This window comes from Bison bison, unplaced genomic scaffold (genome assembly GCF_000754665.1).
Source record: "Bison bison bison isolate TAMUID 2011002044 unplaced genomic scaffold, Bison_UMD1.0 scf7180017864538, whole genome shotgun sequence".
Lineage (NCBI taxonomy): Eukaryota > Metazoa > Chordata > Mammalia > Artiodactyla > Bovidae > Bison > Bison bison.
In genome coordinates this window covers 2,062,209-2,076,120 of record NW_011495086.1, presented here as the reverse complement: position 1 = coordinate 2,076,120, position 13,912 = coordinate 2,062,209, and the positions used below count along the sequence as shown (strand labels likewise).

Here is a 13,912-nt window from a genome sequence, read left to right as displayed (position 1 = left end):
AAATATCTTTTGGGGCATTTTCTTTCAGATTTCACAGTCCACTGGTAGTGAAATGCAGTTATTTACCTTGATACATATTGGAAACCATAAGAGATTTTATGTTTATTTTACACTTCTTCGGCGTTGTCATATCCCAAGCAGTCAATATTCCCATCATTTATTTTGTCCTTCAAATGAGAACTCACAGCTGGTGTTGTAATATGCTTAATTTCTCTGCAGATTATAACCATTTAAAATTCTGTTTTTATCCACAGGGCTTCAAGAGACCATTTAGCGTTTCCTCCCATTCCTAAATAAAATAGCACATGCACAGTCTGTCCTGAGAGTATAGTTGCATGCCTCAGACATCCTCTCGTGGATGTGAGCACAGCTGTGCCCCGAGTCACTACCATCAGTGATGAGGCTGATACGCAAGACAGATTGTTTTTGTTCACCCACGAATTTCCTTTCTCCTCCTAGGCAAGTCTCAGTCTTATTCAGTCATACCTGACAGATTCACACTGTCCTTCATAGGAAGGCAGAGACTCAAATCTTGACTAATGAGAAGGCAAACAGTCTGTAAGCCATCATGACTCTAAAAGGGGAAAGGGTAACTTACAGAAGATTTAATGAATCTTCTGCTGTAGATAGAAAAATATGCTTTTATTCTTTCTTTAGTGATTTTAACCCCTGTTGATTTTTTTTTTACTTTTATATATATATGTGATGAGATGGCTGGATGGCATCACTGACTCGATGGACGTGAGTCTGAGTGAACTCCAAGAGTTGGTGATGGACAGGGAGGCCTGGCGTGCTGCGATTCATGGGCTTGCAAAGAGTCGGACACGACTGAGCGACTGATCTGATCTGATACATGTATACTCATATATATATATAGTATATATACAGTGTATATATTATATAGTATATATATGTGTGTGTATATATATAGTACATATATATATATGAGTATATATGTACTATTCTGTACTTTGTATTGTTTCTTTATAATATTACTTCTAAAAGTGAAGGTTATATTATTTATAAATTTTATCATTTTTAGCAAAATACTTAATATTATTTTCAGATATATATATATTTTCATATATATATATATATATGAGTTTGTTAGCCCACACCTTATCACCTTCTTATATACCTACTCACAGTGTCAGCAAAAAAAAAAGGAAAACAAAACAAAAACCAGCTGACACTATTCTAAGCAATAAAAATATGACTGATTTTGCTATTCAGCACCACTTTGCTTTGTTTTCCTGTTGCGAAAATGTAGGTTACACTCTTGCCTTAATTCCTTCCTTGCTCAGAATCGCAAAAAATGCTGCAGGAGTCATCAACTCTACTCTCTGCCTTAAGGCAGAAGAAACTTGAAACATAGAATCTTAAATAATTTTTAAACAGGATTATGTGTTCACTTTTTTAAACTCTGTAAGAATTCATCTTAACAGTTTCCTTCAGTGTTTATAAATACCGTGTCCAAACATAGTTTACTGTAGAATACTTGATTCATTCATTTCCTACCATAATTTAAAGGTATGTGATAAATATTGACAACAGGGTTTCTGCTGCAATTCATATTCCTTTTGCGGGGAGTGGATAAACTGCTGCTCTTATCTGTAGTTCTACAGTTTCTGTGGTTATATTATTGTGATATGCTTATGAATTATTTTAGATTTGGGTTTCTATTTTAAAAAGCTCCTGTTTTTCTTCTTTACCACCCTATTCACCTAAGTTAACACTCTTATGCAAATTTATATGTGCTTTTCATGAGCAAATTTGCTGATATTCTACAAGATTCATATTTTTGTTTCGTATGTATTCATGTTCTTTTTAAAGTGAATAGTATACAGAGTCTTGTATACATAGATAGACATTATTAGTAGCAGGGAAGGGTTGAGCAGTTTTCAAATGTGGTTTTAATATGTTGATAATAGATAGGAGCTTCTTTTCAGAAATAGATATTTTCCTACTGTGCATGGGGGATTGAGGCTCAAGAGAAAATGGCAAAATGAGCTTAGAATAGCTACTCTATAGCATCTGATGAAATATTAATTTTAATAAACCGATTATTCATCTCCATTGAGAACATACTCAGTGTTACCCTCTATCCTTGTTAGGGTCATTTATGATGGCTATAACTATTTAACAGCAAATTTGTGAATTTGAAAGCAGAATCTCTAGCAGTGGATGGTTGTGTTTATCAGGGATGTAAAAGTTATCAAGAAGGAGTGTGGCAGATGGTGAAAAGGGTGACATTCCAGGGTGCAAATAGGAACATAATGACATATTGGATCAGAGTTCTGTGGTTTGGCAGAAACACAGTGAGGCCAGGAGGATGTTTACAAATTTAAATGAATGGGCAGAATCGAGAGTCTCAGAAACTGAGATTAAAGCAATTCTAGGATTAAAAGAACAGGAAGTCAGGAAACAGGAGAAGAATAAGAATGAAACTTAAGCAGAGACCATGAGGAGATCAAGATAGATTAGTTCATTTTGGTTTTAATTTCTTAATACATAACATAATAAGGAAACTATAACAGAAGACAATTTCCTGCCAAGTGTAGTTCAAATCATTATTTACCAAATACCTGTTATGTGAAAGGGTATTTTGCAGGAAAGCAAAAGAGTATTGTTTCCTGCATGGACTCTGATAATAGTTAAATTATGAATGTATCTTACTGCTGCTGGAAGACCAGATAAAAATGAAAATGAAATGAATCCATGAATATTTATCTCTCTGGTGGAAAATAAGGTTCTATTTCCTAGTGTTTTTTTTTTTTTCAGATTAAAAAAAAACAAAGGAAATAAAGTTTATTCCAATTAAAGAGATATACCTCTTTAATTAAAGATCTCAAACTTTTCTGCTATTGTAACAGATTTGGAAATATCACTTTAATAGTCTGCTTGACTATGCTTGAGATGAAGTTTACCTTTATGCCTGCATGATCAAATGGGATTGCATGGGCACCTAGTAATTCAAGAGTTTTGAGGAATGCATGGTTTTAGTACTTTCCAAAATCAAAGGTAATTTTGAACTTTAATATAAGACATTTTTGCCCTTGGGAGTATTTTAAAAGCATGTCTCATTTTACCTTAAACTGTACTACCGTTTATGAAAGTAGCACAAAGATTGGAAACATTCAAGATCTTTCAAGATGTTGGCCAAAGAAATAGTAGAGTACATACTACTGATTCAAGAAAATTATATCTGAATTTTAGAAGCACTTTGCTATTTGTGTTATACTATTATACTCTGTAGCCTTCTGTCCCTGTAGAAATATAAAGGTTGGAGTTATTCCTATCCAACCTTACATTTTACTGTAAATATCTTGTGTGAAAGATCCTTCCAAAATTATCAATTATGAAATCCCTGGACTTCTTATAGCTGCAAAAATAAGTTATTATTATTATTATTTTTTAAAAAGGACTTCAAGTATCATTTCTTTCACAGTCATCACAATGATATTTGTAAATATCTACTTGAGCCAACTATGATATATTTGCATGGCAGTCTCCCTGCTTCTTCCTATATGTCTGCACATCCTTTTCTGAACAAGAAATGGGATATATGACAAAATAAATAATGTACTGTCATCTACTTTGAAATATTAAAACACATTTAGGGTTTTTTTGACATTGCATTGAAATATAGTTGCTGGGAATGTCATGAAAATGTTGATTGTATTCAGAAAGACAATAATTACTCAGAGCTTCTCAAAATTTTCTGGAAAATTTCCAAGACATTTTGGGCACCTAAACTCATACAAGACATGTAGAATTCTGACACTCTTTGCTTCAAAGATTCTTCATATGACATATTTTTCAAAACCTTTTATCAATGTCAAGGACTTCAAAATTGAGTTAAAAATATCAGTTTTAAGACAATAGATCCAAACTTATGGACAGTATGTAATGGAATATTCCCAGTGAAGAATTGCCTTAAAATTCCACAGTTTATTGAATGCTTCTGAGACTGCTTCAGATCTATTGCTTCATTATTGCATTCAGATAGTGTATGTATTTGAAAACAAAAGACATTACTCAAGTTCTCTCCCATATGATACCCTTTAAAGTTTACATCTAATATGCATCTTTATTTTCTGTCTTCTTGTTAGTTTGAGTTCTTTGTACTAGCTAGCTGTTCAAAATCTCTTTGAATCCTAATCCAGGGTTAGCTATATTAGCTTGGCTTCCAACCATTCTATTATCCTCCGTCTTCATCCAAATTCTTTTTTTTTTTTTTTCCTGTCATTTAATTGGGACTTTTATTTATTTTTATTTATTTTTTAATATAAATTAATTTATTTTAATTGGAGGCTAATTCATGTTGATGTATGGCAAAACCAATACTATATTGCAAAGTAATTAGCGTCCAAATTCTTAAGAATTAGAATTAAGAACCAACATTGAGTACACATTATTAGAGATTATCCTTTACTTGGCATTGAAAATTAGCACTTCTTATTCACAGATGTAACATCCTGGTATGGTTTCCATTTATTCAATTCATATTAAATATTGTCTGGTTTAAAGTTATTCTAGACTTTCTGTAATACTTTTTTTTAATTTTATTTTATTTAACTTTACAATATTGTATTGGTTTTGCCATATGTCAAAATGAATCTGCCACAGGTATACATGTATTCCCCATCCTGAACCCTCCTCCCTCCTCCCTCCCCATACCATCCCTCTAGGTCATCCCAGTGCACCAGCCCCAAGCATCCAGTATCGTGCATCGAACCTGGACTGGCAACTCGTTTCATGTATGATATTATACATATTTCAATGCCATTCTCCCAAATCATCCCACCCTCTCCCTCTCCCACAGAGTCCAAAAGACTGTTCTATACATCAGTGTCTCTTTTGCTGTCTCGTATACAGGGTAATTGTTACCATCTTTCTAAATTCCATATATATGCGTTAGTATACTGTATTGGTGTTTTTTCTTTCTGGCTTACTTCACTCTGTATAATAGGCTCCAGTTTCATCCACCTCATTAGAACTGATTCAAATGTATTCTTTTTAATGGCTGAGTAATACTCCATTGTGTATATGTAATACTTTTTTTTTTTTCTTTAATGGCTGCATCACAAAGCATGAGGGATCTTAGCTCCCAAAACAGGGATCAAACCTGTACCTCTAACAGTGGAAGCACCAGGAGTCTAAACTACTAGACCACCAGGGAAGTCCCAATACTTGGGACTGGTTTACTTTTTACATCTTATTTTTTTTTAATTTTTTTCATTATTATTATTATTTTTACTTTACAATATTGTATTGGTTTTGCCATACATCAACATGCATTCGCCACGGTGTACATGTGTTCCCCATCCTGAACCACCCTCCCACCTCCCTCCCCATACCATCCCTCTGGGTCATTCCAGTGCACCAGCCCCAAGCTTCGTGTATCTTGCATCGAACCTGGACTGGCAATTCGTTTCTTATATGATATTATACATGTTTTAATGTCATTCTCCCATATCATTCCCACCCCCCCCACAGAGTCCAAAAGACTGTTCTATACATCTGTGTCTCTTTTGCTGTCTCGCATACAGTGTTGTCATTACCATCTTTCTAAATTCCATATATATGTGTTAGTATACTGTATTGGTGTTTTTTCTTTCTGGCTTACTTCACTCTGTATAATAGGCTCCAGTTTCATCCACCTCATTAGAACTGATTCAAATGCATTCTTTTTAATGGTTGAGTAATACTCCATTGTATACATGTACCACAGCTCTCTTATCCATTCATCTGCTGATGGACATCTAGGTTGCTTCCACGTCCTGGCTATTATAAACAGTGCTGTGATGAACATTGGGGTACACGTGTCTCTTTCAATTCTGGTTTCCTCGGTGTGTATGCCCAGCAGTGGGATTGCTGGGTCGTATGGCAGTTCTATTTCCAGTTTTTTAAGGAATCTCCACACTGTTCTCCATAGTGGCTGTACTAGTTTGCATTCTCACCAACAGTGTAAGAGGGTTCCCTTTTCTCCACACCCTCTCCAGCATTTATTGCTTGTAGACTTTTAGATCCCAGCCATTCTGACTGGCATGAAATGGTACCTCATTGTGGTTTTGATTTGCATTTCTCTGATAATGAATGATGTTGAGCATCTTTTCATGTGTTTGTTAGCCATCTGTATGTCTTCTTTGGAGAAATGTCTATTGAGTTCTTTGGCCCATTTTTTGATTGGGTCATTTATTTTTCTGGAATTGAGCTGCAGGAGTTTCTTGTCTATTTTTGAGATTAGTTGTTTGTCAGCTGCTTCATTTGCTATTATTTTCTCCCATTCTGAAGGCTCTCTTTTTACCTTATAGTTTCTTTTGTTGTGCAGAAACTTTTAAGTTTAATTAGGTCCCATTTGTTTATTTTTGCTTTTATTTCCAATATTCTGGGAGGTGGGTCATAGAGGATCCTGCTGTGATGTATGTCAGAGAGTGTTTTGCCTATGTTCTCCTCTAGGAGTTTTATAGTTTCTGGTCTTATGTTTAGATCTTTAATTCATTTTGAGTTTATTTTTGTGTATGGTGTTAGAAAGTATTCTAGTTTCATTCATTTACAAGTGGTTGACCAGTTTTCCCAGCAACACTTGCCTGACTTCAGGCTCTACTACAAAGCCACAGTCATCAAGACAGTATGGTACTGGCACAAAGACAGAAAAATAGATCAATGGAACAAAATAGAAAGCCCAGAGATAAACCCACACACCTATGGACACCTTATCTTTTTACATCTTATATTTCAAGTTTAGAGGCATTGCTCGTCATGTAATATTGCAATTTAAGTGAGATAAAGTTTGTTCTCATACATAATTATATTTATACGTATGTAGATATATATGTATCTTCTTATCTCTTTCATTTTAGTTCAAAATTTGCTTGTTCAAGTTCAGTGAGCCTACTGCCAAGTACATTTTCTACAGGTCAAGAGAGGAACACAATATCCCTTGTCAAGAGCTCATTATTCTGCTATGCTAAGCCTTTCTAGGTAGGAAGCTTTTGCTTTCTGAATCTTCTTTCTTTTCAAAAGTCAGACCTTCAGCTGGGAAAATGAAAGAATATTGTCATGTCTCCGTGTCTGAGAGCTTTCTATTTGAGAACTTAAAGTGCCCTAGAAACATATTCTGGCTTTCTTCTCATTTCTTATCATGTTTCTGATTGTATTTCCAATAATTATCTTGATAAAGAACTTGCTACCAGATGAAGAATGTAAAGTGCACACAAGCCTAGAGCCATAAAGGGGAGTCCCCATCTACCCTTATATCTTATCATGTGATTCACACATAATGTGTAAAACCTCACATATTATGAGGTTTCTTGGGATCAGGGACCAGCGTCTTCCATCTTTTCTTCAGAGGACTGACTGTGAGATCCTCAAACATGTTTGTGTCTGTATCTGTTCATATCTTTTTCTTAGATTAAGAAATTGTGAATAGAGGCAATTTTATATTAACCACTATGCAACATCCTACACCTGATAGATGTACTTAATCAAAGGTCTGGGTTTCTGAGAGTGTACTTGTGATGGTTTTACTCTTAAAAACACATATGATGCAATTTCTCCTCTTTTTTTCCATCATTCTGAAACCTGCTTCAGAGTAGACAATCAATACACTTTTCTTTAAATTTCTCTTCTCCCAAGTAAGAAAATGCTGGTAGTAACTTATTAGATTATTTATATTCTATAACACACCTTCAACAACTCATATAGATGTATATACTCATATAGATCTATATATAAGTTTTACATATATAAATCACTCATGTGTTTTATTATCTGTATTCCATTGAATGTTTGAAATATTACCTGTTTTTTGGATTAGTTTGGCAATATACAATCAAAATATATCTACATTATATCAGTTATCATAAGCATATTCATAAGTAATAGAATTCCAATTTTCTGAATAATAGAAATTGATATGAGAAAAAGAATCCCTAAATTATCTAACAATTTACTAACTTTATAGTGAAAAATCATTAATTGGCAGCTGTAGCCAAACGTTGGATTCTCTGGGAAGCAGGCTCTGGACTGGAGCTTAGAGGACAGGATGCTTCTTGCAGTTTGCCTTCGAGATCAGCAGTTATGGACCACAGTGAGAGTGGAAGAAAGGGCAGAGTGAGCAATTAAGCGACCATAAAATTCGAACATGTCTATGGCTGACCCCATGGGAAAGCTGGAATTAAGCTTGCCCTTCAAGGTCTTCTGCATTTAGCAGAAGTGACTTGATCTTTATAACCTTGAATTAATGAGTCATTGATTATGTGCTGCTCCAGAAGGATATGACCTTGGGCCAGGTAGCAATCTACAGTTCAGGTAACAAGTCACTCTATGCAGGAGTTCTGAACAGCACATACGAATGTGCACCTAAAGGATCCTTTAGTTAATAGATGCAGAAGGAGAAATAACAATGCTGAAATAAACATGTCCTAAGTGCATCCAATGCCATCGATATGAACTGCCAGTGAACTGGTGAAGAAGCGGCAGTATGGCATCCTGGTTTTGAGCAGGTTCTAGAATGTATTGGGGTGTAGCTTGATTATTATCTAGCTCTGTGATTTGGGACATTTTACCCCATGGGACTCAGGTTATTCATGTTAAAAGTATTATTCCTAATAAAAATGAATTTCCCTAAAATGTAAGGAATGTGGCATCCTCTCCCTTTTATGGTTGTATGGATTGATCAAAAGTCATCATGCAATTATTTACCATAGTATATGGCATTTTAAAAGCACATAAAAATGAATTAACTATTTTATTCATCATTTACTTCCCCATGGTGTTCGCACTATAACAAAAGTTCTTCAAATTGCAAGTGTAAAACAGTGTATCAGTTTATCTGGTGTCTCCATAAATATATTACCTGTATCAATGGTTCTTAAACATTTTTGTATATCTTTTGTATATCTTGAAGTTTGCTAAACATATAGATACCTGTTTCTGTCAGAGTCACCAGGTTTGGGATAGGGACACTAGCTCACCCCCCAGTTTGGTGTCCATGAATCACTTTCAACCCTTTGGCTAAAATGTCCACACGCCAAATGTTTATTGCTTCTACCTCCTCTGTCATCCACTATTTCCCCTCCCCTTTAGTCCAGGCCTTATTAATTTTTCACATAGTTTTCTCCATTTAATAACCAGTTTTAGTAACTGGTTAATAATCTCCCTTCACGTTCCTCTATCCATTTCATAAAAGAAAAAAAAATACACATACCCATGTTATCCTTTAAAGGAAATGTGACTCTTTAACGGCGGCTTTACTAAGTACATTTTGTTCTGCTTATGTCTGTCATAGATAACACAGCCAGCATTCTGACAAGGCGGAGGAGATTTAGTCGAACTATTCAGGATGTGTATTATCTCCCCATTATGATCTCTGATGGTGGAATCCCCTCTCTCAGCAGCAGCAGCACCCTCACCATCAGGGTTTGTGCATGCGAGAGAGATGGGCGCGTGCGGACCTGCCATGCCGAAGCCTTCCTGTCCTCGGCTGGTTTGAGTACAGGAGCCTTAATCGCTATTCTTCTGTGTGTTGTCATCCTCCTAGGTAAGTCACTCTAAATCCTAAGGGATGATGGCATTTCTGAGTGTACCCTACAGAGGTGCGTTCAAAAACAGAGACAGACAGAGACAGAGTCATTTTAACAAGACTTTAGAGCTAGGAATGCTTTATGTAATACCAAAACTTGACTGCACTGATTTTCTTTTAAATAACCTTCTTGATACCATAGTTAATCTTGAAATAATTTGGTTCGAATGTAATGAGAGTTGAAATGTGAGAAGAAAGGGTAGGATAAATCTTTTTAGAAAAGATCTACTTTAGAAAGAAATGGTATTAAGTATTCTGAATCCCATATTGAAAGGGCTTTTCCAATTTATTTCAAAGAACATAAGTGACATTAGTTACAATGAATCTGACCACCAATTAAAAAGAAAAAGTTTCCTATAGAAACTTCTATCAGTCTAAAATATTAGTTGGTCATCAACTTCAGTTGAATTTACAGGACTAAGTCTAAAATAATTTTTGGTCTCAGAGATATCAGATATTATTATTAAATTAAAACTAATGTATTTTAATTTATTGAATTACATTTTATTTTAAAAGAAGATAATTTATCTAATTTTATGTTCTCTTTGATAAGTCAAAACCTTACCAACTGCATTTGAAGCCAATATTATTATAAACTCTTTAGAATTACTATACAAAGTGAGACAGCAATTTCAGATATTTTTTTATAAGAAAGGTAGATGTAAAGAATCTTTTGATTTAGAGTTTAAATGGGTATGTATATATGTTTCCAGTGTATCTTCACCCTCTAGCTTTCTCATAGCACCATATATTTTGCTCTGTTCTCTGTACTTATGTGTATATGTTAGAAAAACAAACAAAATACATACTTTGGTGAGACAGAGAAATTCTTGTCCCTTGTTTTGTTCTTGGGTTAGAAGACAAATTACTTTTACAGAGGAGTGGAGATCAAGGTGACATGAGACTGAGTAGCAAGGATGGGGTAAAATGAAAAAAAAAAAAAAAAAAGGTGGGTTTGGTTTTAAGAGTCCAAGGAGAAGTTTAAAGTAGGTGTGTCCCATCATAACATCTGTATGCTTAACAAAGACAGCTATGAATGAAGTGGATAGCAGATCTCATGATGACAAGAGAGTAGGTAGGCAAATCAGTTAGGAATACAATACATTTGTCTCACTCAGACACAGCATAATTTGGACCAGCACATTCCCTCATGGCTCAGCTGGTAAAGAATCCACCTGCAAAGTGGGAGACTGGGATCCGTCCCTGGGTTGGGAAGATCCTTTCTAGGAAGGAAAGGCTACCCACTCCATTTCAGGTCAGTAAGCAAACATTTAATATTTATGATATGGTGTTTTTTCTAGAAACACGTATCCAAGGCTAAGAGTATAATAGGCAAAAATTACAGAAAACAAACAAACAAAAACAATCTTGGATAAACTAGATATGCAGCTGAGTTAGAACAGTATCAGAGACTTTTCATCTCTTGCTAAATGTGAATCTTCAAGATCTTCATTGATCTTCCCAGAGCTGAGGGACACTAGAAATGTGTTTTGTTGATGTCACCACAGCCAGAGACGATGAAGAGAGAAAGGATAGACCAGGACTGAGCTGTGATAAACTGCAGTGCGATCACCAAGTCAAGAAGGATGAAATACCAGGGAAAGCAAAGCAGAAATCACAGAAGAAGGAACAGAATTAGTAAGGGTGATGTCCTAAAATCAAAGAAAATAAGTGTATCAAGGAGGACAGAGCATTAAACCATGCAAAAACTGCCTAAAAGTTAAGTAAATTGAGCAGCAAAAAGTGTCAATTGCACTTGGCAATTTGAAGCATGGAGGTTTAACTCTTCATAACAAGAGCTATTTCATTGTAGTACAGTCTTTTGTAGTAGAAGCATGGTGGTGAAGGCAACCAGAAAAATCAGATTTTTCCCCTTTTTTTTAATTTAATTTTTTAAAGTATAGTTGATAAGAAATGTTGTGACTCAGTTATACACATATATTCTTTTTTTCATGTTCCCTTCCATTATGATTTAGCATAGGATATTATTCCCTGTGCTATACAGTAGGACCTGTGCTTTATCCATCCTATATACAATAGTTTATGTCTCCTAATCCCAAACTCCTCTCTCACCCTCTCCCCCAACCCCCTCTCTCTTGGTAGCCACAAGTCTGTTCTCCATGTCTATGAGTCTGTTTCTGTTTTGTAGATAGGGCCATTTGTGCCATATTTTATAGTCCACATATAAGTGATATCATATGGTATTTCTCAAAAGCAACAACCAAAAAAAAAAAAACCCAAAGAATAAACAGCTACAAACATTGAATCCTCTAGATTTCCTAAATGAAAGAATAGAACTCAGTGACTTTTTGTAAGACAACTATACTTCAATTAAAGAAAAAAAAAAGAACACTCTGACATTAATATAAGTTCTTCCAAGTCCTTATTCTGAAAGATATTTCAGTGGTGGAACCTGTTACCTTTGGCTTTTATTTTCATTTATCATCAGAAAATTATTTTGCATACTAAGATTAAAACCTTTAAAACTGACAGATATCAATGTAAGGTACATTTAGGCATATTATATAAAATAATATTCTTTACCAGCTGAGCTACAAGGGAAGCCCAAGAATACTGGAGTGGGTAGCCTATCCCTTCTCCAGTGGACCTTCCCGACCTAGGACTTGAACTGGGGTCTCCTACATTGCAGGAGGACTCGTTACCATCTGAGCTATAAGCAAAGCCCCTATATTACATAAAAAAATCATTTCATTATTTCGTGAAACAATACATTCCTTTAATTGATTTTATGAAAATGGCTTTTTCCCCCACTTTGAGGTAAATAAGAGAATATTTCTAAAAATTATGCTATACATCAGGGCTAATGAAACAAAGGTTACATTTGATATGTTTGCTCCTTCAATTTTTATTGAAAATCAAATGTCTTTACACTATAATTCAAAAGTTGCAGAATTTCTTAACCTTGGGTTTAAGCAATAATTATTTGTAATGTAATTTATATTTTTCATGGCATTTTAAGGGCATATATTGTTATAGAGAAAATATCTGGCCCACAAACTTGAAATATAGACATTTGTAATTTTGAAATCAGTTCAGTTCAGTTCAGTCATTCAGTCATGTCTGACTCTTTGCAACCCCATCAATCACAGCATGCCAGGCCTTCCTGCCCATCACCAACTCCCGAAGTTCACTGAGACTCACGTCCATCGAGTCAGTGATGCCATCCAGCCATCTCATCCTCTGTCGTCCCCTTCTCCTCCTGCCCCCAGTCCCTCCCAACATCAGAGTCTTTCCCAGTGAGTCAACTCTTCACATGAGGTGGCCAAAGTACTGGAGTTTCAGCTTCAGCATCATTCCTTCCAAAGAAATCCCAGGGATGATCTCCTTCAGAATGGACTGGTTGGATCTCCTTACAGTCCAAGGGACTCTCAAGAGTCTTCTCCAACACCACAGTTCAAAATTCTTCGGTGCTCAGCTTTCTTTACAGTCCAACTCTCACATTCATACATGACCACTGGAAAAACCATAGCCTTGACTAGACGGACCTTTGTTGGCAAAGTAATGTCTCTGCTTTTCAATATGCTATCTAGGTTGGTCATAACTTTCTTCCAAGGAGTAAGCGTCTTTTAATTTCATGGCTGTAGTCACCATCTGCAGTGATTTTCGAGCCCCCCAAAATAGTCTGACACTGTTTCCACTGTTTCCCCATCTATTTCCCATGAAGTGATGGGACCAGATGCCATGATCTTAATTTTCTGAATGTTGAGCTTTAAGCCAACTTTTTCACTCTCCACTTTCACTTTCATCAAGAGGCCTTTTAGTTCTTCTTCACTTTCTGCCATAAGGGTGGTCTCATCTGCCTATCTGAGGTTATTGATATTTCTCCTGGCAATCTTGATTCCAGCTTGTGCTTCTTCCAGCCCAGCGTTTCTCATGATGTACTCTGCATATAAGTTAAATAAGCAGGGTGACAATATACAGCCTTGACGAACTCCTTTTCCTATTTGGAACCAGTTGTTCCATGTCCAGTTCTAACTGTTGCTTCCTGACCTGCATATGGATTTCTCAAGAGTCAGTCAGGTGGTCTGGTATTCCTATCACTTTCAGAATTTTCCACAGTTGATTGTGATCCACACAGTCAAAGGCTTTGGCATAGTCAATAAAGCAGAAATAAATGTTTTTCTGGAACTCTCTTGCTTTTTCGATGATCCAGTGGATGTTGGAAATTTAATTTCTGGTTCCTCTGCCTTTTTTAAAACCAGCTTGAACATCTGGAAGTTCACGGTTCACGTATTGCTGAAGCCTGGCTTGGAGAATTTTGAGCATTACTTTACTAGCATGTGAGATGAGTGCAATTGTGTG

At 35.7% G+C, this 13,912-nt stretch overlaps 1 protein-coding gene across 1 annotated transcript in view; it reads left to right on the top strand.

The window, feature by feature from the left end:
• Positions 1 to 13,912, top strand: part of CDH18 (cadherin 18, type 2) — a 597,814-nt gene that overhangs the window by 575,487 nt on the left and 8,415 nt on the right. The window contains exon 11 of the mRNA XM_010832133.1: positions 9,296 to 9,547. Within this exon, the coding sequence (XP_010830435.1) occupies positions 9,296 to 9,547 (252 nt within the window). The remainder of the gene's footprint in view (positions 1 to 9,295; positions 9,548 to 13,912) is intronic.